At 44.4% G+C, this 26603-nt stretch overlaps 1 protein-coding gene across 5 annotated transcripts in view; it reads left to right on the forward strand.

Annotated features, from left to right (window-relative positions):
- Positions 1-372: 372 nt before the first annotated feature.
- The window catches only part of UBE4A (ubiquitination factor E4A), a 28754-nt gene continuing 2523 nt past the window's right edge, over positions 373-26603 (forward strand). Inside the window, exons 1-20 of one of the 5 annotated variants that reach the window (XM_030538117.1) lie at positions 373-449; positions 1405-1647; positions 3208-3369; positions 4882-5058; positions 7955-8067; positions 9301-9453; positions 9601-9760; positions 11172-11374; positions 11990-12181; positions 13277-13610; positions 13883-14009; positions 15420-15727; positions 16739-16871; positions 18472-18659; positions 20221-20321; positions 20450-20563; positions 22257-22431; positions 22565-22745; positions 23860-24007; positions 26351-26508. In XM_030538117.1, coding sequence (XP_030393977.1) covers positions 3249-3369; positions 4882-5058; positions 7955-8067; positions 9301-9453; positions 9601-9760; positions 11172-11374; positions 11990-12181; positions 13277-13610; positions 13883-14009; positions 15420-15727; positions 16739-16871; positions 18472-18659; positions 20221-20321; positions 20450-20563; positions 22257-22431; positions 22565-22745; positions 23860-24007; positions 26351-26508 — 3086 coding nt within the window. In that variant the 5' untranslated portion in view covers positions 373-449; positions 1405-1647; positions 3208-3248. Of the gene's footprint in view, positions 450-633; positions 928-1404; positions 1648-3207; positions 3370-4881; positions 5059-7954; positions 8068-9300; positions 9454-9600; positions 9761-11171; positions 11375-11989; positions 12182-13276; positions 13611-13882; positions 14010-15419; positions 15728-16738; positions 16872-18471; positions 18660-20220; positions 20322-20449; positions 20564-22256; positions 22432-22564; positions 22746-23859; positions 24008-26350; positions 26509-26603 lie in introns of those variants that run through there. The other 4 variants (XM_030538121.1, XM_030538118.1, XM_030538119.1 and 1 more) reach the window with 4 other exon arrangements.

Here is a 26603-nt window from a genome sequence, read left to right on the forward strand (position 1 = left end):
GAGCACTATCTCCTTGATGTCCCTGTGGGGACAGAAGGGTTTTGTCAGCAGGGGTGTGTTTCTCCACACCCGACTCTGGTAGCTAAGCCAAGGTAATGAGTGCACCCAAGCCCTGGAGAATTGTGCAGTGCTCCTCCGCAGAGGCAAACCCCGCACTGGCCTCGGCTCTGCTCTGGGGTGCCCAGAAGCCTGGCCCTGGACTGCATTAAGCCTGGCGTGGCGAAGGCCTGTGACAGCCGGATCCGGGGCGCGCGTTACGGACGGGGGGAGGGGTGAGAAACGAGCGCCTGGCCCCCTCCACCACGCTCGCCACCCAACACGTGGTGCCTACCCACGTGCTCCAGGCCACCGGGCACTTCCGGCGCTGGAAGGTGACGCGCGGCGCTGGGCAGTGACGTCTGCGATTGTCAGCCTGAGGCTGAGCGAGAAGTAGGAGCGTCCGGGCCCCGGTAAGAAGCGGCAGCTCCGCCCCTCCCCCTCTGGCGGGCGGCTGGTGCGGAGCGGGCCTGGGGGGCGGGGCGAGCCCCGGCCTGCGTGGGGCGGGCGGGCGGGCGGGCCCTGACGCGGCCCCCGCGCGGGGCTCCCCAGGGGCGGGCTTGGGGCCAGCCAGGCCGGGGCTCGGCTCACGTTCCCTGTCCGGCCCCGCAGCTGTGCGAGCCTGCGGAACTCCCCGCCACGGGCTGCCCCGGGGCCCGCCGGAGATCGGCATTTAACCGGCCATTGGCCGGCTGGTCAGGGATGCACCCCATGGTGTGAGTGACCCCAGCTCCCCAAGGGGCAGAAACTGGGACTGGACGACGGGCTGGATCACTTCCTAATTGTCCGGGTCTGTTCGCTTCCTCTGAGGCGTCCGGCACTGCCCCTGGTAGAAGCCAAGATCCTGGACCTGCTGGCTCGTTGGTCTGCCCCATGCACCTGTTCTTACGGGTAGGAGCCCTGGCTCACTTCACAGGGGTACATGGAGAGGACCGACTGGCTGTACTGTCATTCTGTGTATGAGAGCACTTGCTTAGAGCGAAAGTTTGGGGGAACTGAAGTTGTCACCTACTAACACTTATCTCTTGTATAGTGACTTTCATCAGAGCTCAGAGGGCTTTACAAAGGATATCAGTTGTTCATTTCATTCAAATACTGACTGGAAGTGCTGGTGTTATGGTTTTTGGGAGCATGAGGGGAATAGTTTACCATGCACAAGTTTCCCATCCTCAGGTTCTTTGAATTGGGGGGGAGAAGGGGTGAGCGTGAGAAAGAGAAGAACATGCAGGGGGCGAGCGTGAGAAAGAGAAGAACATGCAGGTGGAGAAAGTTGTATGAGCTCCACCAAATCAGATGTGTGTTTGTGGATGTGGGTAAAGCAGTGATAAAGCCTTGAATTTCACCTGTTTTGTGTCCCTGCTGTCACAGGGGCGCTGCCTAACAAAGCTGACCACAGGAGCAGCTCTCAAAGACTGTTAACTCAAGTTTCCTTCCTGTGCTCCTATGGCACTCTGCTAAACTGCAGAAGTATATGTCATCCAACACTCTGGAGCCAGTACCAATGGCTATGCTAATCTGGAGGAAATAAAGAGGAGGGAGCCACAGAACAAGAACAAAGCCAAGAAAGCCCAACAATTGGAAGCAAAGAGGAAAAGGACAGAGAGTGCTGAGGTAGATATGGGCAGGAGAGAGAGAGGTCAGAAGGAAGATGCAGCTACCTGTGATGCGTGGCATGGGGAGGGCATGCCAATCTCTTTCAAGAGAGTTTTCACCGGAATAATGTTGAGTGTCACTTCTCTACAATACTGTGCTTTTGGGATTTTCTTGGATTTGCTCCATCTGCAAGTTGTGGCACAGGAGCTATTTTTTGGCTTGAGTTAGAGCTGTTAGAGCAACACTGGGGGTGAGGGATTATCTGTTAGAGCAGTCATTTGAATGATATTTCACTATATAATAAATAAAACATTGGCATCTACTTTCATACATATAAACCTAAATGCTCAGATGTTTTCACTAGCTTGAATAATGTGATTTGATGCAGAACTCTGACTTCATTGAGGGGAAAGAAGGAACGCACTTAGTGCTATTGTGACTTTGAGTCCTTGAATTTTTCTGCAGGTATCAGCTGTGTAAACAGGCTGAGTAAGTTTGTCCTTTGGCTTTGCACTAGATTGACTTGTGCATAGCAGCATTCCACAAGCTGATTCATGATCTCTTGAAATGTCTAGAAGGGGATCAATATAAATTGCTCTTTCAGTCTGACAGGGATGTTGTAGTCCAGTAAAGGAACAACCAAGGCTAGTTCCTTGGCTGTTCCTAATGAAATACTGCCTCAGTTAAAAACCAAATCTGGCTTGCATGTGTTACAAATTAGGAAATTATTCCATGGCAAACCAGCAAAACTCTAGGCTAAAAGTTAAGCTGTTTTGCTTTCTATAACTGCCTGTATTTCTGTAGGGAAAGACAGGTGGAGTGGTTTGCCAAGTATTGCATCTGATTATTTTAATGCTCTGATGCAGAATAAATGACTTTTAGAAGAAATAATAAGGATCAACAAATGGACTGGGCTTCCTTTCCACCATTAGCTGGCCTCTTCGGGTATTCCTGCCCTGAGTTTCCTCAGTAGAATCTCCATCCATGGTACAGCTCCCATAGTGCTGAAATGGTAGGAGTGCTAACACCAGCTCTCAGCATTTTTACCAGTGATAGCAGATCTAGACAACATTGCTGTAAAAACATGTGTCCTGTCTCCATTAGTGTTTCCATCATGGATGTGGTTTCCCAGTTAATGTTAGTGTAGGCATGGCCTTTGCCTGCAGTACTGCAGGACTGTTTACATGTAAGGTCACTCACTGTAATAGGTGCTAAGTTACCTTAACAAGATATGAATTTTGTTAGGTACAGCTAATCATCCAAAACTAAATTCCTTTACTCTTTTCAGTTTCAGTTCAATGCTTAATTTTAATGTTTAAAAGGTATCATTAAACATTGAAAAAATATATCAAGGTAGAGTGCTTATGTACTCCTTCAATTTTAATCGCTGTGAAAGCAGGCATCCTATTTTTAGTGATGGGTTCTTGGACGTGTAGGTAAATTGTCTTTAAATCTTGGATTCCTAGTTGAAAAAATCCTCCCCACAAGACGCTTCTGGTTTTATTTTTAAGCTGTTAAGAATTGTAGCTGCTGCTGTTAACCATTGCTTTGTGATTGTCATACCTGTTCTTTCTTCAGCCCCTCTCCCCATGTCTGGATGGAGCACACTTTAAAGTGAAATGACAGACCAAGAGAATAACAACAGCATCTCAAGTAACCCTTTTGCAGCCCTCTTCAGCTCCTTAGCTGATGCCAAGCAGTTTGCAGCGATCCAAAAACAGCAGCTGAGGCAGCTCACTGGTAAGAGGAGGAGAGCAAACAATGCAGCGCTAGTTGCAGAGGGTCTTCCCTAACAACATGTCTGTAAGGTTATCATACTCTGGTATGTGTTTACTATTCCAGTTCAGTATCCTGGGCAGCTTTGGGACCATCCATAAACAGAAATATTTTTCAAGCCTGGACACTTGTAGTATAGGAGCCAGGAGTCAGAATTGTCTGGTGTCCACAGTATTATTTGTATGTCAGTATAGCATCTTACTTTGTGCACTTGAGGCCAGATCCAAAGCCCATTGAATTCACTGGGAGTCTTGCAGTTTAGTTCAGTGAGCTTTGGATCAGGCCCTAAATTGTTGAGCCAACTTTTTTTGTAGTCCTCTAGAAAATCTTCTTAGGGGAGAAGTCTGATCTGAATTCAGGACTAGGAGCCAGAAACACCTGCGTTCTGATGCTAGACTGAACACTGACTCTTGCTTTGACCAGGTCACTTGTGCCTTTTTTTTTTTTGTCGTCCGTGTCTGTGTCCCTTCCCTCTCCCCCCCCCCCCGATGTGCTGAGCACAGGGAGCTGTGGGTGCTTGGCATCAATCTTGTGCCTCCATTTTGGGAATAATTATATCAACTATGTCACAAGCAGTCATTACAAATTAATGTTCTAAAGATGGACATTAGTGTGTAAGGACTAAACAGTATTATTTAAAGCAATGCTCTTGTCTTACAACATCCATAGGGGAGTCTTTTGGGAGATAAGGAGGGAGAATGGTAACTGGTCCATACACCATTGCAGAGGGCAAGTTGTAGAAGTGGCAAGAATGCTTGGGAAAGGGTGTGGATGTCTCCTTGGCCATTCACCAACAATCTGAATGGTCAGGGTGACTTGTTTCTTACCCAGAGAGTGTAGTACTCTATTTTATTTTGTTCTGACAGTAGGTCTGCTTTGCTTTTCAGTAGCAATTTGTCTGACGTGAAAGGTTTAAGTTTTTTGTTCTAAGACTTGCACTATTTGAGAGGTGCCTATGTTCACACAGAGTCTTTTCACAGATAAATATTTTTAAATGGCACTTTGTATTCTACAAAACAAAATGCCATTGCTTCCTTAATTCTGCAGCGTGGCGTGCAGACGGTGTATGGGGCTGTAACTCTTCTCCATGGCAGTGCCAGTGATGCTGGCAATCGATGAATATAGTGTGTAGATAGAACACAGGGTTCTTTATCAACTTTTTGTCCAACCCTCGTCTGAGCAGTGTGTTACAAAATGGTGTGCATCACAGCCTACATCATCACTACCTTCAGCAGAACTGCACTATAGCCATAGTGTGCTTACTGCTGTGCTTGCCAGATAATGAATAATTCATGGTTTTGCATGTAGAAACCTAAGTGTAGGTGTTTGAAATCAGTGGCAGCACAAAGATAGGAAGGACTTGTGCATGTCCCTTGGGTTAGTTCAGCCCTTCTTGTTCCCAGAGACACACTGCTTAACAATGTTAATTTCTTTCTGGGCCAGGGACATGTTTGTTTACTATCTTCTCTTTTCCAGCAGATGAAACCTCAGCCAGCCAAGATGACTCAGATAACAGTGTATCAGAGAGTCTGGATGACTGCGACTATTCTGTGGCTGAGATCAGCCGCTCTTTCCGCTCCCAGCAGGAGCTGTGTGAACAGCTCAACATCAATCACATGATCCAGAGGATCTTCCTCATCACCCTCGACAACAGTGAGTGGGCATGCAGTGAAGACTTGTGTTACCCACCAGACTCTGAGGGTTACAAGATTTACTTAGCAGGCACAGTAGCTTAGCCATGGGAGTAGTTATGATTGTGTGTTAGAGTCTAGGGCAATCTTGGCTCCTGAGGGTTGAGATTAAGTCTGAAGGCTAGTGTCAGATGTGTGTGACTGCAGACTGCACTCATTATTATTTATTATTTGTATTACAGTAGCATCCAGACACTAATCAGGACCAAGGTTCCATTTTGCTAGTCTCTATACAAACACACAGGCAGACACGGTGCCCTGAAGAGTTTAGAATCTAATGTTGTTTGTTTGCAGTGTTGTGAAAAAAATCTGAAAAGAACAATGTGAATGAAAATCAATATTTTTTTAAATAAATAACCTTTTTAGGAAGTAATTATAAGTTATTTCTTTAAAAATCAACCAATTTAAAATGATATCTGAATTTAATACACATATGTTAAGGCCTACATTTATTATAAGGTCTTAAAACATTTAAATAAACAATAAATATGCTGAATCCATGAGCCTCTATCAAAAACCTTGAGTTAAAGGCTGCTTTTGCATATAAAGATAGCTCCTCCCCCACTTGCCATTTTGACTTTGGATGTCAAGCTTTATAAATATGGCAAAGTAGGTCATGTACTGTATTAAGGGCTTGATCCTGTGGGGGACTCGGTGTTTGTGCTACTGAGCGTAAGACTGGCAAAGTTGTTACAGGCTTTGGGACCCGGCCCCTGACTTTAGCAGACACCATCATGTATCTCATCAGGATCATCCACAGAGCCCACCTCAGTGGTCTCATACTGGTGTTGTAATGCTTCTCTCTACCTGAGAGCTGATTGAATGTGCTCAGATTATGAATTTTATGATTCTTCCCATCATTCTTCATTTTCTGACATACTGAAAAGGTAAAATTAATAAGAATCTGAAAATATTAAGCTGTATAGTTGCTTAAGTATATGATTGTAGTTATAGTGTACCCTCCTAGGTAGCAAAAAGATGTAAAAAATATAGTGTAAAGGCTCTATTTAGTTGTAAATCAACATGTTTTAATGGTTATATAAGCCAGTGAGAATGCACCTTTCTTTAGAAAATAACTGAACTACAAATGGAAAAGTTCGATTAAAATTGGTAATTTAAATTGAGATTTTGCACTTGGTGATTTAAATCAATCCAGCCTGGAATAAAGGTAAAGCGCTAAAATGTAATTTGTATTATCCCCACTTGGCATGACCATGCAGCTAGGATATGGTTCACATCTTGCTTTCCTAAAGCCCAGTCGGTGTTGATGTGTTTGCCTCTTATTTGTAAAGTTCAGTTGTAGGGATTGGATGGTAAGTGATTTACTTGATCATCAGGGTGATTTTATTCAATGTTTCATAGAAATGTAAGACTGGAAAGGACCTTGAGAAACCAAGTCCAGCCCCCTGTACTGTGGCAGGACCAAATAAATCTAGACCATCCCTCACAGGTGATTGTCCATCCTATCCTTAACTAGCTAGTTCCTTAAGTACTCTAGGAGGAATTTCATCAGGACCTGCTGACTTGAGTACATCTAACTTATGTATATATTCTTTAACCTGTAATTTCCCTAGGTTGTTAACATTGCATTGAGTGACTGATCACCATTAACCTTTTCAGTGAAGTCTGAAGCAAAATAGGAATTCAACATCTCAGCCTTTTTGATGCCATTAATTATTAGCTCTCCTTCCCCATTAAGATGAGGACCTACAGTTTCCCCTTGTCTCTCTCTCACTCCTTATGTATTTAAATAATTTCTTATTGCCTTCTATTTCCCTGGCTATGTGCAACTCATTTTGTGCCTTTGCCTTTCTGATTTTTTGTCTCTAGTGCTATGTGCTTGTCCTGTTCTTTTGTATGCCTCCTTAGCAATTTGTCCATGTTTCCATTTTGTGTAGGATTTTTTGGTTTTCAGCCCATTAAAGAGCTCCTGATGGAGCCATATTCTTTCCTATCTTTCCTTTGCATTGGAATAGTTGCAATTGTGCCTTTTAATATTGTCTCCGTGAGAAACTGCAAACTCTCCTAAACTCCTTTATCACTTAGATTTTTTTCCAATGGGACCTTATCTACCAGTTCTCTGAGTTTGTTAAAGATGGCTTTTTTGATGTCCTTATTCTGCTTCTCTCACTTCTTCCTTTCCTTAGAATCATGACATCTATCATTTCATGATCACTTTCACCCAAATGACCTTCCGCCTTCAGATTTGCAGCCAATTCTTCCTTGTTGGTCAGAATCCAGTCTAAAATGGCTGTTCCTCTGTTTACTACTTCTACTTTCTGAAACAAAAAGTTGTTCCCGAAGGCAGAAAGAATTTTGCTTCTTTCTTGGTGTCTTTTGGCTATGGGTGAAGAATGTGATAATCCCAGTGGAAACCAATTATAAATTGATTGACTGGCCTGACATTAAAATACCTACTAGAGCACACTTTGTTCTTGCAAAGTGAGCTTCTGTATGTATGTGTAAATTGGGAAGTTCACTCTCATGGGGCTTGCTTTAGTGAACATTGGGATATTACAATTAAAACAGATTTTTCCCAAACTGATTCTTAAATAGGATTCTGGTGTGTACCTGTGTGTTGTGCAGTGGATGTTGTATTGTCGTTTGTGTACCTTTTAAAAGATAATTGGTATATCATATTTTAGAGTCAACTCTGTTTTTACTTTCTCAGAAGAGAGAGCTTTTAACTAAAGGTTCAACAGAATTCTACAGGAAACCTTGTGGCGGGAGGATGGGAATATTTGATAGTTGTTTACAGCAGTTAGCTCCCTATAGCAGACAAGTTCCACAATGCTGAACATGCGGTCGGTAGGCACATATTCGTGGTGGTTTGTTTAAGTGGATTTGATTTTCCCCAGGTGATCCCAGTATGAAGAGCGGCAATGGAATTCCTGCTCGCTGTGTGTACCTGGAGGAAATGGCTGCAGAACTGGATGAACAAGACTGGCTTGACATGGAAAACATTGAACAGGTATCACTACTTCTCTGTCAACTTGACTCTTTCAGGTTGGTGTCTGGCAGTGCTGAGCTGAAGATAGTGCAATGATTTAATAAGTGGAGTATCTCCTCAAAAGTCCAGTCCCAAATGGGTGTTTAATGACTCCTATTTAAAGATCAGGTCTGCATAAAACATTAATGATCTGGGAGGAGAGCTCAGCTTGTGCACATGTTACTGAGAAACCAGCATGCTCAGCTGTTTTTTGTTTTTTTTTGTTTTTAGATGAGGCTAACAATAGACCTTTTGGTAGTCTGCTTTGGGAAGCAGCGGCCATGGAGAGCCAAACTGGCTGCATTCTGGGCTCTGGGAAGGCACTGTGGGTTAGTGTGTCGGTGGTTATTCCTTGCCAAATCGAGAAGGTGTCATTAATTTCTGTTCACGGCTTTTGGTAGCTGAAATTGCAATTTACTGATGGGGACGGTTTAGTTCTTACGGTGCACAAAAAATCTGGCTCTCAGCTACTAACAGTAACTTGAACTCTGCTCCTTCCCTGCACAGCATATTAGGGTTTACCCTCAAGTGCAGACTTGTTCACTAACGGTCAAATGTGCTGCTGCCTGTGACAACTGGGCTGGAAGTGACTTCGGGCTTAGTGGTTGCGGGCTTCGGAGTGCTTATAGGGTGCGAACACTAGCTCCTCCTAGTGGCTGCAGAGATCTGCTGCCAATGTTGGAGACTGAATGGGAAGATATAGATTAGGAGTATGGTGACAGAATGGATAAAATCCCAAGGTGTCTCTCACTCCTCCAGTTTAATTTGCTGTGTCCACCTTCTGGAAGGTCAGAATGCCTTTGCTTATAACAGAGAACAGTGGGAGTTGGTGCTCCAGTACTCAGCTCTGCCACCACCCACCTCATCAAAACATTGTAAAGAGACCTGCTCCTCTAACAGGACTGTCGTGCTAATGCTTGTCAAATTTGTTTTCAAAGGCAAGGGTTACAGATACCTATTAGTAAAACTGCTGTACGTTTTGAAGGTGAATGGAGAAGCTGTTGGCTTAGCAGACTGGGAAAACTCTGAGAAACCCTGGTCTAGCACTGAACGCTCTACATTTCTCAGTAGGGAAGGAAAGCCTAATGGGCAAAAAGGAGCTGTGTTAGGATGATTTGGTGTGGGGTATTTTTTGTTGGGAGAAGGGGGAGGGTTGTGACTTTAGACACTTGGGGCTGTGTGTTTATTTTCAGTATATTTTTAATTTGTGTCTAGGCACTCTTCACCCGCTTGTTGCTTGAGGAACCAGGAAATCACCTGATTTACATGACCTCCGTCAGCACACAGAATCTTTCAGCAGATAGAGACGCAGGAGAGAAACAGATTCTTCACTACTTATATGCCTGTTTCCAGAGAGCAAAGGAAGAGGTAGGTAGGCGGCCTTGAGAAGGGGAAGTAGCATCATATGCAATCTGATTACTGAGCTGAAATGAGCAAGTTGGCAGACTATACCACATATACCAACACATTTCAGGGCACATCATTCCTTCTGTCTCAATTCTTCTTTCCATGCAGATAACCAAAGTGCCAGAGAACCTGCTGCCATTTGCAGTTCGCTGCAGGAATCTGACTGTGTCGAACACTCGCACTGTTCTTTTCACCTCAGAGATCTATGTCAACCAGAATGTCTGTGAGCAGCTGGTGGACCTGCTGCTGGAGGCACTGAGAGGAACGTGTAGGTTTATAGCTACGTCTCTTTCTCCTGGTGGGTTAGTAGTTATCCTCAGATGACCAAATATTGTTGCGTTTTCTTTCCACTTGATAACAAGAACATCAAACCCAACGCCTCTGCTATTTAAGGTCCAAGCTTGACATTCAGAATCAAGTGAGCCATGTAAGCAGTAGATAGTCTTAGAGAAATGCCTAAAGTAATAGGACAGGTTTGGTGGTCTTAGGACAACTCGAGGTCTTGTGTAAAACCAGTGAAAGTAAAACCAGTTGATGCTAACTAGACAAACTAACCCCACTAATAGAAAACTGTGATGAGTGCAACGCTGACTGAACCGTATTTTACCCTTTAAGGGTCTGGACATTTTGTTAACCCTTTGCCTTGTATATTTTCATAAACATATAATGGGTAAAATCCTGGTGCCCTTGAAATCAAAGGGAGTTTAGCTATTGACTTGACTGGGGCCAGGATTTCACCCCTGTAAATAACAGACCTGATATAATGTACAAATTAAAATCCAAACTTGTAAGTTACCTAAGGGGCAAGGAATAAGAATAAGTTCTTTAGACATCTTGGATCAGGAGCATCTGACCCTGTCAGGAACCTTAACTAATAGGTCAGTTCCTAGAGTTTAAAATAACCTTTGAACAGGAGTGAATAGATCCAGAAATGAGATGGAGCCTGTGAACAGCTCAGTTCTTTTCAACACAAAGTGTAGGGGAAATTGCCGTCTGCTTTCTTGGTTTTCTGTGTCACTAGAGAAGTTAACACTTTGGGCCAAAGGGCAGTCCATGGATACCAGTCACCCGAGGGCCCATCATAGGGTCCACTGAATGTTTGTGGGATTGGTGTTGGGAGAAGAACTGGTCTATGAGTCAGTCTGTCTCTCCTGTCTGTCTGTCTCTCTCCAACAAAGTAGTCTGCAGAATAAAATACCGAGACTTCCCCCCCCCCCCTTTTGTAAGGGATTTAAAATTGGAGGGGAAGTTCAAGTATGTTTAGTTAGTCCTTATCCCATCTGAAAACACAACTGTTTCCACTTGGCAGGAGGAAAATGTGTCTAGTGTTAAGAATGTTTCTAATGTCCTTGTCAAACACAATTGGTTCTACTTAAAATGTGTTGGAAATTCTTGTCTCTTTATTTAATTTATCCCTAAGTAGTCAATATCTCAGGCGTCTCTAGATATGGATTTGCTAAATCATGAGCTAACCCATGCAGCCCCCCAGAACTGGCTGTACACGTGACCTGCCGTCCTGCTGTGGCTGGTATTTGACAATATGGTGTTATCTAATTGGCTGATGGTGAAGAATTATAATGAGATGAGCCTAAAGTGTTAATGGGCTGAAGCCACTAAAAAATACTTTGAATATTTCTGTTAAATGTTTTTCTACCTCCGCCCTTTATTTCTTTTATTAGACTTTGCAGATGTGACTGAGTTTCTTGAGGAGGTCATAGAAGCCTTGACGATGGATGAGGAAGTACGGACATTTGGGGAGGTCATGGTTCCTGTGTTTGATATTCTGTTGGGTAGAATCAAAGACCTGGATCTTTGTCGGACCCTACTGTACACTTATCTGGATATGCTCATCTATTTCACCAGACAGAAAGATATAGCACAGGTAAGTGTGTTTAGTACTGGTGAGAAGTGCAGGTGTCCACTGGAAAAGTGCTACATAGGCGGCAGCAGAGCAAATTCCCTCTACACTGTCCCACTAATATGCCTCTGCCATTACCCAGAAAGATTGCCTCTATGTAATAGAGTAATTCGCTTTCTGTGGCCCTTTGACACTTAGCCTTGCTGGTGAGCTTGCCAACAAGGAGAGAAACGGAGTAAGTCCACAGGCTGGTGGTCTGATGTAGATGTACCTTCCTGTGCAGTGGCTAATGGCTTTTGCTTTAGCTTTGTTACTAAATGACAAGTTGGATATGTGCAGGGCTCACATTCTGCTCTGGTGAATGTGCACTGTCAGTGAAGTGTGTTGCTGAGACCCATGCCTTCCAGCTATAGGAAAGGGACTGTGTATTGGCTGCATGCAGCATCCTCCGTGAATCAAAAATTATGTATTTATCTTCATCCTCTATGAGAGATGAAATAATGAGAAAGAGAATGAAATAATTTGTTCCTACATTCCTTCTCTAACAAGTTACTCCTGCTGTTCTCTGACCACTCCCAAATCAACAGGTTCCCTTCATACTTTTATGAACAATAGCATGCACATCTTCTGTCTCTTTAGGTTTTTGTAGACTACATTCAACCAAAGGACCCCACCAATGGACAGATGTATCAGAAGACCCTGCTAGGAGTCATCTTGAGCATCTCCTGCTTGCTAAAGACCCCAGGCGTAGTGGAGAATCATGGATACTTTCTGAATCCATCCCGATTCAGTCCACAAGAGATCAAAGTGCAGGAGTCCAACATTCATCAGGTTGAGCTGAAGTGCATCAGTGCCACTTTCTAATACTGAACCACAGCGTGTGTTCCTAAGGAAAGGAAGCCTTGTAATGGGTTACAGCAAATGACTTGGGCTCAGAAGATCTGGGTTCTGTTCCAGGCTCTGCCACAGGGTGGCTGTATGTCCTTGACAAGTCACTCCATGTCTGTGTGCTGTGACGCTGTTTTCCCCACCTGGACAGTGAGGATAGCACAGACCTCACAGGGTGGTGGGAGAATAACTCCATGGATGTGGGTAAAATGCTTTGGATTGCTCAGATGGAAGGTGCTGCAGAAGTGCAAAATCTTAAAGAACTTTCTAGACATTAATAAATGAAGCATCACAAACCCTGGAAGATCGCTGTAATCCCTGTTCTTCAAGTGAGAAGACTCAAGCACAAAGGTTCCCCATAGAGAGCCTGGCAGATCCAGGAGCAGAACCCAGATCACCTGGCTCCCAGTCATGTGCCCTACCACAAGACCATCTTTCCATGCAGTGACCTATAAAGAAGTTTGGTTTTACTTTCCATTGAAACAATTCATTATATCTCTTAAAGTGTCCTCCTTGCTTTTTGCTGTTGGCTTCAGGGTTGCTCTGTTCATCACATGTTGTCTCTGACAGGAGACACTGGTAAGGGGCATGGGAGCTACACCTAAACACCTATGGGTATGTCTGCATTCCAGCTGGGAGCATGCTTCCCAGCATGGAGTCGACAGACTCGCACTAACTCCCCTTGAGCTAGTGCACGAAAAACAGTTATGTGAACTCTCAGCTCAGGCTAGCCACCTGAGCTCAGACTCAGGGGCAGGCAGGTTTGGACTTGGGCTGCTAGCCCGAGTCACTGCCCAGGCAGCAATGTCCACACTGCTATTTTTAGCATGCTAGCTAGAGCAGAGCTCCCATGCGTCTGTCTAGCCGGGCTGAAAGGCAAGCTATCAGAGGCAGGATAGGAAGGCCCTAAGGGACTTTCCAGAAGATTAGGATGACTTGTGTACTCTCAGACCAACTTTGAAAAGTGCAAGTGAAATGAATCTTTTTCAAAAATGCCTTCAATGATGGATCAGTTTTTTATTTTATTTTTTGTAACAGTTTATGGCCCAGTTCCATGAGAAAATCTACCAGATGCTGAAGAACCTGTTACAGCTGTCTCCAGAGACCAAACACAGGATTCTGTCCTGGCTTGGAAACTGTCTCCATGCCAATGCAGGCCGTACCAAAATCTGGGCTAACCAGATGCCAGAGATCTTCTTCCAGATGTATGCCTCGGATGCCTTCTTTCTGAATCTAGGAGCTGCCCTCCTGAAACTGTGCCAGCCATTTTGTAAACCCAGATCTCCTAGGCTTCTCACCTTCGATCCCACCTACTGTGCCCTGAAAGAGCTGAATGAAGAGGAGAGGAGAAGTAAGAACGTGCATATGAAAGGTAGGTGTGCTAGACATGTTGTACTCGCCTTGTGTTGCATTTGCTTCCATCTGGGCTCACAAGCACTTTATCTCCCCTACAACACTATACCTCGTGCCTCTCCAGGAGGAAAAGGAGGCAACAGATTAGATGGGTAGTGGGGAAGGAGTAAATAAGCTGCAAAAAGTTAAAATATCACCCACACCAAGTCAGGTCTTTCTGACTGTGCTGAAATCCCCTTCCCAGACCTAGCGGGGCAGTGTTAACTCACTGGTGCTTTTAATTTATTTAAGGCTTGGAAAAAGAAACATGTTTGATTCCAGCTGTGACTGAGAAGGAGCCAGAGTTTGCCCACAGCTACAATCTGGTGACCGAGAATTTAGTCCTGACACAATACACCCTCCATTTAGGATTTCACAGGTAACTCCTCTGCTAGCCTTGTAAGCCCAGGAAGCAGTGGTTATAAACAGCGTTGGTAACAGGGATGTGCCACACAAACCTTTATTTCTTATGGATGTATTTTAAACCAGTGTGTGTGCAGGCTTGTGGGAGAGATTCTTTTGCCTAAGCTCAGGTAACATCTGGTGTTCTCAAATAACAGAAGACTGCTAAAATCATAAGGGAAATGTAAGGAGAAACTTACTCCGTTTCTCTCCTTGTGTGTTTTAGTACCACTCTGTATCCATTTAATATTTAAAAAAAATCACCAGCCAGAAATACTCTTGAACAAGGAGTGTCCTCACAATATCTCAGAGGTCCAGTACCGTTATGCCTGTTTTTCTGACTGTGCTGATGACACCTGAGCTCCAGGCTATAGATAAAAATTCAGCCTGAGCTTTATTTCACCTATGCTCAAATAAAAGCTGACAAGCCCATGAACCAGGTGTTATCTTTGGGCCTACTGAAGAGTTGAACCCCTGGTTTGACTTTGATAATGTCTGGTTCATGGGCTTCTTAGCTTTCATTATCATTTTCATTTAGCTGCTGATCTTTCCCTAGAAAAGAAAAGGCCCATGTCTCCTGTCCATACTGGAGAGTGTCGCTGTCTCAAGATACTTGTACTCTGTAGAATATTTGAACTGCCATAGTGAGTGGGTTTCGTTTTAAGCAGATTAGGAAGATAACTGGCTGCTCTTCTCAGGAAGTGGTCTGCTGGACACTAAAATGTACTGTTCCCTTAGCCTTCCACTGTGGATTGTTGCCAAGATACTGTGAGGTCACCAATGATGCAAGCATACTCACCTTCCGTGTGGTTTATTATCTAAATATAGAAATAGCCAAAAATTATGCAGATAGATTTGTTGCTGGGAAACTGGAAATGTATGCAAGGAAACATCACCACATTACCTAGAAAATCTCTGACTTTGGTAATCTGAGGATTTACAACTGCATAGGCCAAGCTAGCCATCTGGTGCAGTTAGCACTGGTGGCTCACCAGATTTTGCATTCTGCAGATCAGTTTGTAAGAGAGCTCCTTTTTTGGAACTGCATCCTCCCAGTATCTCGCTGTCTGATTCTGATAGTATTCCATTCGGCAGACCACCAGACGGTATTATTTGTGGGGGATAATTTGAGGACGATGGATTAAAATAACGCTCACTCAGTTACATCCTTCTTTCTGCTTATTCAGATGGAATGGAGCAGTTTCTAAAGCTGGTACTGTGTCTTACTTTTTTCTGCCCTCTCAGCTGCTTCAGCCAGCTGCACAATGCCACTCAGTATTATACAAGCAGAGTAAAAGTGGGTGCATATTTATGAGCTATGTGGGCAATCTGTACCAAATCTATTTTCATCTAGTCTCTGGTTTTCTCATTTTTGTTTTTTGGGCAGGTTGCATGATCAGATGGTAAAGATAAACCAAAGCCTTCACCGGCTGCAAGTAGCCTGGCGAGAGGCTCAACAAAGTTCCAGCCCTGCCACAGACAGTCTGCTGGAGCAGTTTGAGCGCCTGATGACTGTCTATCTCTCCACCAAAACATCAGTGACTGAGCCACAGATGCTACAGAACTGCCTGAATTTGCAAGTGTCCATGGCAGTTCTCCTGGTCCAGCTGGCTATAGGAAACCAAGGGACTGAGCCTATAGACCTGACATTCCCTTTGCCAGAGGTGGAGCACAGTGCACTGGCTTACGTACCAGGTGAATGAGATTCATTAAGACAAACACACCTTTAAAGGCAGAGGGCCAAGCAACTTCTCACCTTAAAATTACTTTAGGATCCTTTTCAGTTTACATTATGTATACAATATATAGCCTGACTCTTTTGGAGGTGCTGAGCACCTGCATTTTGCAGGAACTCAACACTTTGCAAAATCAGGGCTGTAGGACCTGTCCAGAAAAAATGTGAAGTTCTGCCCCAAAATTTCAAGAGTGAAGAGGACAAAGTGATGAGCATCATAGAAATGACTGAGAGCATAAACTTGTGATTCTAAACAGATAGTGCAAGCTAAGCCAGGTTTGGGCTGGATGTGTGCTGGCATGGGAAATGTCCATGGAAGTTCTGAATTTTCCAGGAAGTGATGTTATATTGGTGATCCAGTAGATAGCGCTGTTCTGTGTCAGCTCAACCAACACCCCTGTTTGTTTGGTCTCTGCTGGTGGAAGTACTGTCTTTCAAATGAGACAAACTAAGGTCCTGGCCCCTTTTAAAAGTATCGGGCACTTTCTGTAGGAGCTGAAGTGCCCAATCCCAATGTCCTGCCAAATTCTGATTTAGGCAGAATGTAATTACTCGTCTAACATTTCCCCTGCAGTTTCAATTGGATATGGATCCTTCAGTTGTGGTTTACTATTATGTACTGCTAAACAGCAACCAAGTTTCACCCCAAAGGTGACTTGCCTCCATGGTGGGTGAAGTGATTTCCATGTACAGTAAATTGTATCAGTTTGGGGATCCTTAAAATTGTATTTCTTTTTTTTTTTTTTTTTTTTTTTTAAATACAAGTTGTTCCTGTTAGGTCTAGGGATACAGTTTTTACGAGCTGTGCTGGCATCCTCGCCAATTGCTTCATTTGTTCATTGGCATTAAACAACCATGTTAATTTTAATCACTATTAGAAGCACTGGGAGGAAACATACGGGGAAGGATAGAAAAGAGTGCCTGAAGGAACTGCCTGAGGAGACACTAATACTTATGACTTCTATTCACAGAATTCTTCTCTGATAATTTGGGTGATTTCTTCATTTTCCTGCGGCGTTTTGCTGATGACATCTTGGAGACTTCTGCAGACTCTCTGGAGCATGTCTTTCACTTTGTTACTGTTTTCACGGGTGATGCAGAGAGGTAGATAAGTTTCCAGCCCTTTGTCCTTTTACATTTACTGCAAAGCATCCAAAGAGAAAAACAAACAAGTAAAAATCATAAGGGGTGTCTTGAGGTTTGATGTAAACGTTAATGACTCAGCTGATCTACCGGGATGATGGCCAAGAATTCTACTCACGAGAGGCATAATAAGCAAAGAACTTTACCCCAAAGCCCTTGTAAGGCACAAATGGGAGTTTAGCATTCAGTTACTTGTTAAGGCCAAATGAACTGTAATGTTGGGAGCCTATCTAGTTACAGCTGGTTGTTAGTGAACTTTGAGTAACGATGGAATGCCTGACACTTGCATTTATGTTAAATGTTGTTCCCCAATCTTCCCCATATGTCCCCTGAAGGAAGAAGCATAAGTGCATCTCCCAAAATTGTTTTCACAATCAGATGTTTTATATTTGTGTCAAAAAACGAAAGGGATTTTCACAGCATTTACAGTTGTAGGGAAGAGTGCTGGGGCATCAGGAGGGGTAGTCTGGTTTATCACTGCTGCAGAAGCAAGTGAATGTGTGTACAATAGTGTGTTTTCATGTAACAGATGAGGTCAGCACATCTCGATCTATCTGAAAAGCACCTGAAAAATACTTCCTTTTATTGTTCTACTACTACCAGGATGCCTCAAACCCAGTAGAACTTGTGCTTTCTTTGAAGAATGGAGATTTTGTTTCATGTTTATGACTGATTTGGGAAGTTTCCTGTTTTATACAATTGGATGTTTTGCTAATGATCAAAATAGGGGTTGTCTAGATGGTCTATTTTAGTTGTTTCTGATACTTCTGTTGCCTAAGCACTGAACAAAATTGTGAGCAGTCATTGATCTTTGTGGTAAAATATCATTGTGTACACTGTGTTCATGCTATTCATTTGTTAATATTTGTGTGTGCATAATTATATTCATGGCAACAACAGGAGCAGGTAAACTCCATCTTCTCTCTGGGGTGCTATTTGCAACTGCCCAGCATGGGAGTTGGGAGACTTGGGGTCTGTTCTCACTTACTTCTTTCACTGACTCTGCAGTTTTGGACAGGTCACTAAACCCCTGTGCCCCACATCTATAATGGGGACAATAATGCTTACCCACCCCGGCTAGATGCTCTCAGATATATTAGTAAGAGCACTCTGTAAGTTCAAAATACTACTTCTGTTCTGTAAGTAGGAAACAGAGGCATTAGACAGGTTCAGCGCATAGCTGATACAACAGAATGTTTGCCATCAAAACACATGTGGGCTCGGGCAGAGGAGCCGGAACTGATGAGCAAGCATGAACGTGCAATAGTATGCATCACTGAGAGAGTGTTCTAGGGGAGATGAGGCCAAAAGCTTCACTCCCTTTGTAACCCCTCTGTCTGAGGTGTAACCATTAGTGACTGAGAACGACCATGGCATGCTGTTAGGAATGCAAGTGGTAGGTCAGGTGCTTTCAGTTATGTCAGAAGTTTGGCTGCACAAGTGTAGTGATGTTAGCCTGCCCTTCCCCATGTGGATGGCCACAATCTTTGGGATTCTCTTTGGTCAGTCAAATTCCCCTTTTGCTCTAAACTGCCCTATTATATCGGTTTTTCTTTTCCAGGATGAAGAATCCTCACCTGCGAGCCAAGCTGGCAGAAGTGTTGGAAGCAGTGATGCCTCATTTAGATCAGGTCCAGAACCCACTTGTCTCCAGCATGTTCCATCGCGAGCGAGTGTTCTGCTCCTACCGCCATGCTGCCCATCTTGCAGAGGCACTCATCAAGGTCTTTGTGGATATTGAGTTTACAGGTAAACAGGGAAGGGGAGGGATTTGTCTCGTACCCTGAGAAGAATCTGTGGGAGGATGTCCACAAGCTTTGACATGCCTTGTTCTATTGACAGTGGTGCACCAAACCTAATCTATTCAGGCTTGGTCAAATCCATTAGACCATATTAGACAGATGGCACTTTGGCAAAAATGCATCTATTTTGAATTGCTGATACATGCAAAACTGCAACATATCAGGAAAATAGGTGCTCTGGAAAGCTACATTTCATGGTCTAATCAGGTCTATTAACGTACTTATCTAACCGTGCCCACTAGGGGTTCTATCCTGCTCCCATTGAAGACAGTAAAACTCACATTGATTTAAGCATGAACGTGCTCAGCTGAGGGGGGAAACAAGCACATTTCCACACTCACAGACCTTCCATAGGTAGCTTTTCTCAGAGGCCCCCCCAGACACATTTGTATTCTTACCGCCCTACATCCCAGTCAGGATTCTCTTCTCTCTCTTGATCACCTCAATCCGAGAGGGAGAATCACTATGGAGCAAGGAGAGGTGCTCCCCTCTCCTCTCACAACTAGAGTCTAAGTATGCTGCCTTCGCAGTATTTCTGGCCCCTGCTTCCTGGACCTGGGACTCTGCATTCGACTGGTCCTTGCACACTAATTTTATATGCTGACATTGTGCTCTAACATAATTATCGTTTATTCAGGGTCCTCATCTCTAAGAGGTATCCAGCAGCTCAGCAGACTGAATCAGCACTGCTTGCCTTACATGCTTAGTGGTTAATCCAGCTCCTACTGAAGTCAGTGATAGCCTTGCTACTGACATGCATAGGAACAGGATTGAGCCCTTTGTCTGGTGGGGGGGTGGCTGATGCTGAGTGCTTCAACTTGGTTGCTTCCTGTGAACTGACAGTCAGCACTTGTGCTATTACAAACCACTGCCAGGGAAGTGGTTTCAACAACACAAACACAGTGAACTCCCAAGATGCTGTTATTAACTGGTATGCTTGTTCCAAGAGAAAGTGGAGCAAAAGCATTTGATGTACCAGTCACTTTTTAAAAGTTTCTTGCTTTCAAAGGCACTAGTGTTGGTCTCTTTCCTGTTTCTTTGAGGTAAAGAGGCCTCAAAATCAGGACAGTTTGTCTCCCCTGTTAACTTTAACAACTCCTTTAAAATAGTACAGGAACCTCTTGGATGTCAGAGTCCTGTCATCTTCCCCAGACTGAGCCAGACTGGTTGCTTTAGTTGGGTAAAACTCTCTAAGTGCATGTAAAGTCTGTATAAAATTAAGTCCCTGGGCTCTGTGAAGCTTATACAATATTGGAGTTGCATAGTAAGAAAAGATAGCATTTAATTGGCTCTTGCTTCCTGACTTTGGCTGTGTTTCAGGAACCTGCTGTGAATGTTATTCCTTGCTGAGCAGGGTGAACTGGGAAGTGAGCTTTTGAGTTTTCTCAAGGAGGTGAGCAAGTGTTGCTCTCCCCGGCCTGATGCTATGTGTGAACTGTGGAGAGGTTAAAAATACAGTGCCGATTCTTGCTGAATGGACACGTCCTCTCCCTTTTGCTTTTCTTTAGGGGATCCACATCAGTTTGAGCAGAAGTTTAACTATCGTCGACCCATGTATCCCATTCTCAGGTACATGTGGGGGACAGAGTCATACCGGCAAAGTATAAAGGTAAGCCAAGATAAGCACGTCAGTAGTTTGTTTGGTTTGTACAATGCTGTGTTAAGTGTTGAGTTATGTGTCCTTAAGTTTGAACTGTGATGGAGCATTAACGCATCATTTCTGTGTGTGATTTGTAGGGTCTGGCTGATTATGCCTCAGAAAACCTAGAGGCAATGAACCCTCCTCTCTTCCTACGTTTCCTTAACTTGCTCATGAACGATGCCATTTTCCTGTTGGATGAAGCCATACAGGTAGGGCATGGAAGGCGCTCTAGCTGTGGCACCAGAAGCAGGCACAGCTCCTGTATTTGAGATGGCTGGTTAAAATACCAGACCTATATCACAAGTGAAATTAGGCTCATCCTCGCTCCTAGCGATGTGTGTCTACATCAGATGCATTTCACGCAGTTTGGCAGAGTTCAGCTAGATTGACAGTCTGCTCAAGAGAACCCAGGAGATGGAGTAGTGAGAGGTGCTGGCAGGCATTGAAGGACATTGGCCGAACTGTGTTGGGACCTGGGACTAGAACCCCAGGGCTCCTGCAGGGCAATTGGTGTGGCTGGAGGGAGGGAGGAAGCCAAAACAAAAGAAGGTTTTTCAGGTCAGGACTGAAGTACGTTGGCATAGTCTTGAGGACGTCTACCTGTTGCTTATCTGAGCTATAGCTGGCTGGTTTGAGTCATCTTGCAGTTTGTGATTACCAAATCCCTGTGGCCTCCTTTGCAAATTCCTTGTTATCTTAACAGATGCTGCTGTCTCAAGACAGCCTTGTCCTTTGGGCTTACAAGGCATCAGACTCAGATGAACTTCTTTGTCCCCAGCGTGTGATTATTTTCTAACCACATCTTTTGGAGCTGCTTTTTGCTACTATAAAAAGGGCCCTTTGTTTGGAGAGCTCAGCTGTATGTCCTGTGATAGAAGTGTGGGCCTGGGGACTAGCAAATGAGCCAGGCAGCATAGATGTAACCCACCTGCTTGAATGATCGTAGGTTCTTCCGAATGTTGCTTGTGGTTTAAGTAAATGTTCTGTGTTTTTGTTTGTTAAACGTATGTGGCTGTGGGAGCCTTGTGTAAACGCAGAGAGAAGAGCTCCTGTCATTGACAGAGTTAGCTCGCTGTGGGACTTACCGTTACCTGGAACTCTGCTGTGTGAGGTTCACTGCATCACTGGGAATGCAAAGAGATCCACAGTTGCGAAGAAACGTAAAAGTTACTTCAGTGTTATGGCTGAATCTTACTTAACCCCAAGAAATGGAATCCTTAATTAATCTGCTTCACTCTTTACTCAGTCGTCCTCCACCCACCTACCAACCAGTTTTTCTCTCCTCGTTTCCCTGATCCTTTTTGAGGCCCCATGTAATTGTTGCTGATCTCTTCTTTAGCCGCAGTGAACTAAACTCTCTTTGGAATCGATCAGTCACGCTTCTGCTGGTAGTAGGAAGCTCATGAGAACTTGTGCTGACATGGCAGAGGAGAGGCCCAGTCTCTAAATTGGTTTCTGTTGTGCCTGGCACCCAAAACTTCAACTGATACTTTGGGTTAATTTATTTCCTTTCTTGGTTTTGGTTTATTTGTGTAATTGGTGCTGTTGACAAATACCTAATTGAAAGTACTTAGACTTAAATCCTCTGTTTATCTACAAGCCACACTGATCACAGGCAGCAGCAGTTAAGATTTCCCCAAAACTGCTCTGTCAAGGGACTTCAACCTACCCTCAGGGAAAAAGAAGAGTGCCTCCATGGTCCAGTTCAACCCAGGTCCTCTTTCCTGAGGTTGCTAATTTTGTAGTTATGTTTCTCTGATGTGCACATCTGCCTTCTATGAGACTTCCCAAGACCTACTGACCTCGTGGAATGATTTCCCATCTGAGTGGCGATGAAAGCCTGCCCAGCTTGCCAGGTTTACTACATAGACCATTGTCACTTCCTCTGCTTTATTTTTACAGTACCTCAGTAAAATAAAAGTTCAGCAGATAGAGAAGGACCGTGGTGAGTGGGACAACCTGTCCCAGGAGGCTCGTCGGGAGAAGGAGTCCAGTCTGCAAATGTTTGGTCAGCTGGCTCGCTTCCACAACATCATGTCCAATGAAACCATCGGAACCCTGGCCTTTCTGACCTCGGGTATGGACGGCAAATCCTGCTGGCTGGAAACTGGAGAGTGGCAGTGGTTGGGAGAGCTTTTCCTGGTTTAAGGGGTTGGTGCAGAAGGGTTGATTTATTTTGATGCTCAGAGAGCTGTTGGCTTCTGTTGCAGAGATTAAATCCCTGTTTGTGCACCCTTTCCTTGCTGAGCGCATCATCTCCATGCTGAACTACTTCCTGCAGCACCTGGTTGGTCCTAAAATGGGAGCGTTAAAAGTCAAGGATTTCAGCGAGTTTGACTTCAAACCTCAGCAGCTTGTTTCTGACATCTGCAACATCTACTTAAACCTTGGGTATGTGAGGGTGTGAGAAGCTGCAGTGGGGCAGCAGTCCTGGAGAAATAGGACCCCACTACACAATGGATTCATGTTGCTGGGGTGGCAAAGAAAAATCATTTGTGGTATTTATCTGGTTTTATTTATCCTGGTAATTCCATTAGCGGGATGCTGCTGAGGGCCAATTCTATCCTGAGTTAATTGCAGTCAGCATAAATCCAACCAGAAATAATTATTTTGGGTTCTGAAACTTGTTTTTAAACAACCGCCCCTCATCTGAGCAAATAAATCTTTAAGACTTTAAAGAGGGACTCCGAATAATAGAGAGTCTGTATATTAAGTATAGCAGACTTCTCTCTCGAAAATCTGGCCAATATAATGCCATTTCATGTGATATATGTAGTTCTGTTTACACTGGGAGCTGAACTCTGCTGGCTGTAATCATGTTTAAACATGGTGGTGGTTAGCAGAGTTGTCTCACAGTCCCCTGGCCAGTGTGTCGTGTGGTGATTTTTGTATGTTGTGATTTATTTATTTATTCATTTTGTCTTTTTTTGAAAATCATGGTAGTCAAGCTATGCTATACACTGGCTCCTTGTCCCTGGTAGGATATAACACATTTTATAATAGTGTTTTAAAACACACCCTCACCCCCAAACCATCCACACTAGCCAGAGAAAACACCTACACCCCTGGCAGCAGTAGCAGAGTCTTTAAATATGGTTGTAGCTAGTGTAAAGCCTATCCTAGTGTGGAGACTAGCTAGAAGAAATGACTTAGCTGTTACAGTTATTCTTTCACTTTGCCATCTCCTGTATATGTTTACTGAAGCAATTCAGCTGTTATAATAATAATAATTGGAGATATACCTATCTCGTAGAACTGGAAAGGACCTTGAAAGGTCATCGAGTCCAGCCCTCTGCCTTCATTGGCAGGACCAAGTACTGATTTTTGCCCCAGATCCTTAGGTGGCCCTATCTCAAGGATTGAACTCACAACCCTGGGTTTAGCAGGCCAATGCTCAAACCACTGAGCTATCCCTCCCCCTGTTGTGACTGCAGCCTAGCAAATCACTCCCCTTTTCACAAATGTCAACTCTTACATTCTCTTTCTTTTTGCAATTGGGGTTCAGCGATGAAGAGAATTTCTGTGCCACAGTGCCCAAGGATGGGCGCTCCTATTCGCCGACTCTGTTTGCTCAGACAGTCAGAGTCCTAAAGAAAATCAATAAGCCTGGCAACATGATAGTGGCTTTCAGTAACCTGGCTGAGCGGATCAAGGTGAGAGGAGTAAGAGAGGAGGAGGACAGTGTTGGTGATTTCATCCCTTTATCGATAGTCCCTCTAAGCAGAGTTCTCTATTAATATTTTACTATGAAAGTTCTTGAATGTGCCCCTCACCTCCTTATCTGATTTATCTCTCTCCTTCTCCCCTTGCCTTCAATTGTGATTCCCCCCAGCACCCACTCACATTCTTCAGTCTCACTCTGGCTCCCTGTCCTAGTATACCTCCTAGGGCTCCTCATCCATTCACAGTGTCGTTCTGTCCCGGGATTCCATTTTGCAGTTTCTTTGCCCTGGTAGTCCCACTTCTCCCCACTGCTGTGCATCCTGGCTTCTTGTCAGATTCATCTCCTGTTTTCCCCCATCCATTGGTTTCCAGTCCTCTTGGTCAGCCAGTCCCAGTCTCCTCCCACACCCTGACTCCCAGCTTCCCTCTCCCCTCCAGTCTGTCTCCCCATCCTCCTTGTGTCAGTCTGCTTCCCCCACCTCTACAGGGTCTATCTCTTGTCCCCCTTTGCATTCAGACTAGGCAGCTTCCTCTTGCTCACTGCCTGGGCAGCAGCAGCAGGGTCATTGAGGCTATTTGGACACAGGGATAAAAGGCACATGTCTGGCTGGGGTCAGCTGACTTAGGCTCGCAGACCTGAAAAATCATTGTGCAGACGTTTGGGCTTGGGCTGGAGCCCAGGTTCTGGCGGGGCTGCCCAGAGGATTCAGGGGGCCCGGGGCAAAGCAATTTCAGGGGCCTCTTCCATTAAAAAAAAAAAAAAAAAAAGTTGCAATACTATACAATACTATATTCTTGTGGGGGCCTCTGTGGGGCCTGGGGCAAACTGCCCCACTTCCTCCCCCTCTGGGCGGCCCCAGGGTTCTGGGACCCAGTGAGCGGGAGGATTCCAGAGTTTGGGCTCCAGCCTGAGCCTCAACATCTACACAGCAATTTTTAGCCCCACAGCCTGAGCCAGCTGACCTGGGCCATCCATGCTGTGGGTCTTTTATTTCTGTGCAGATGTAGCCTGTGTACACAGGAGAGACAGACTCTCTCCTCTTCCTTCCCATGCCCAAACCTTGCACAGCCCACAGCAGCCTAGAGCCGCAGTTTTGAGCAAATTCCTGATCAGACCCAGGCTATAGCATGCCCAGTACAGACAGAATATTCTGGGAATTTAGTTGCTAATATCTAAGACGTCTCCAATGAGCATATATAAACTGTAGTTTTTTCCCAAGGCCGAATGTGAGCAGGTTCTCACCAGGATGGCAAAAGGCACCTCCCTGATACACAGGCCAGCCCCTTGCCAAATTTCAAGTCCCCTCTCCAAAGTGTGATTGTGCTTGGGCTTTTAAAAGAAACGTTTGCTGGAATATTTTAACATGGGCATAACAACTTATTTTCCTAGCTTCATTCTTGAAGATGGCTGAGCTATTTTGGCTGAAATTCTCCTAAATAAATTAAGCCTGAGGCAGACACCTGCCATGTAAAATTTCAGCCCAAACCGTTCAAGATTGGCCAAGTTATAAGCAATGAAAACAGGGTCTTACTGTGAAGTGCTGGGCAACTTGAGCAATAGGTTAAAAATACCATCCCTGCTTGTAATATGTGCACCTAGCTTTGTAAACATGCATGGTGCTTTACAAACCAATACAAGGTGATACCTGATGCGAAGAGGTTAGTCTACCTAGACAAGACTGAATGCTGTAACAGCTTCTGGAAACCCCCTCCGAGCTAGGCACTCTCAGCTTCAGCACAGGTGTTGATGGAAAGTTACAAGCATGATGCTGTGCAGTAGTGATAGCCATGCTCTTCCAACCGTAATGCGGGTCAGTAGCGATAGCTATGCTCCTCCTAAAAGCTTCCACCCCCAATTTTGCTCTAAAAGGCTTCTCTCCAGCCAAGGGAAAGCTGGCAATTCCTGTCTTCCAATAGATAGTTATATTCGTGATGCTTTTGCTGTGTCTGAAACTGAAACCAGGAACTGATTTACATTCTGGTGATACTTTAATTTGCATAGTTACAGTTGTTAAAGAACCATTAGACTTCAGGAGTTTGCAGAAGCAAAGCTGTGCGCCCAGTGTTTATTTGCATGCCATAGCTGTGATATATTTTCTGGGTTCCTACAGTTTCTTAGCCATGCTGATATCTGAGCTCTGGAACCAAACCAAAAGGCTTGGTAGAGCATCCAGTTACATGCATGGACACATTCTGCCAGGTACTTTGCAAGTGAGAAGAAGTGCCTGACTTTATGCATTGTTAGGCTCCACCCCTTTGTGAATATGCGAACTTGAGCTGCTTGACAAAGCTTCACAAAACCTAGCGTTAATAGCTGTGCATATATCTACCAGTCTCTTGCAGACCGACAGCAGCAGGAAGAGGAGACTTATGCAGATGCATGTGATGAATTCCTTGATCCTATCATGAGCACTTTAATGTCTGACCCTGTGATGCTGCCATCTTCCCGAGTCACCGTGGATAGGTCAACTATAGCCAGGCATCTCCTCAGGTATTAATTGTGTCTGAGTGAAGAGTTAGTGATTCACTAAGGGTTTGGTGGGGAGGGGTTAGTGTTTTTGCTCTCAGAGATTCAGGCAAGACAGA

This window comes from Gopherus evgoodei, chromosome 19, assembly GCF_007399415.2.
Source record: "Gopherus evgoodei ecotype Sinaloan lineage chromosome 19, rGopEvg1_v1.p, whole genome shotgun sequence".
NCBI lineage: Eukaryota > Metazoa > Chordata > Testudines > Testudinidae > Gopherus > Gopherus evgoodei.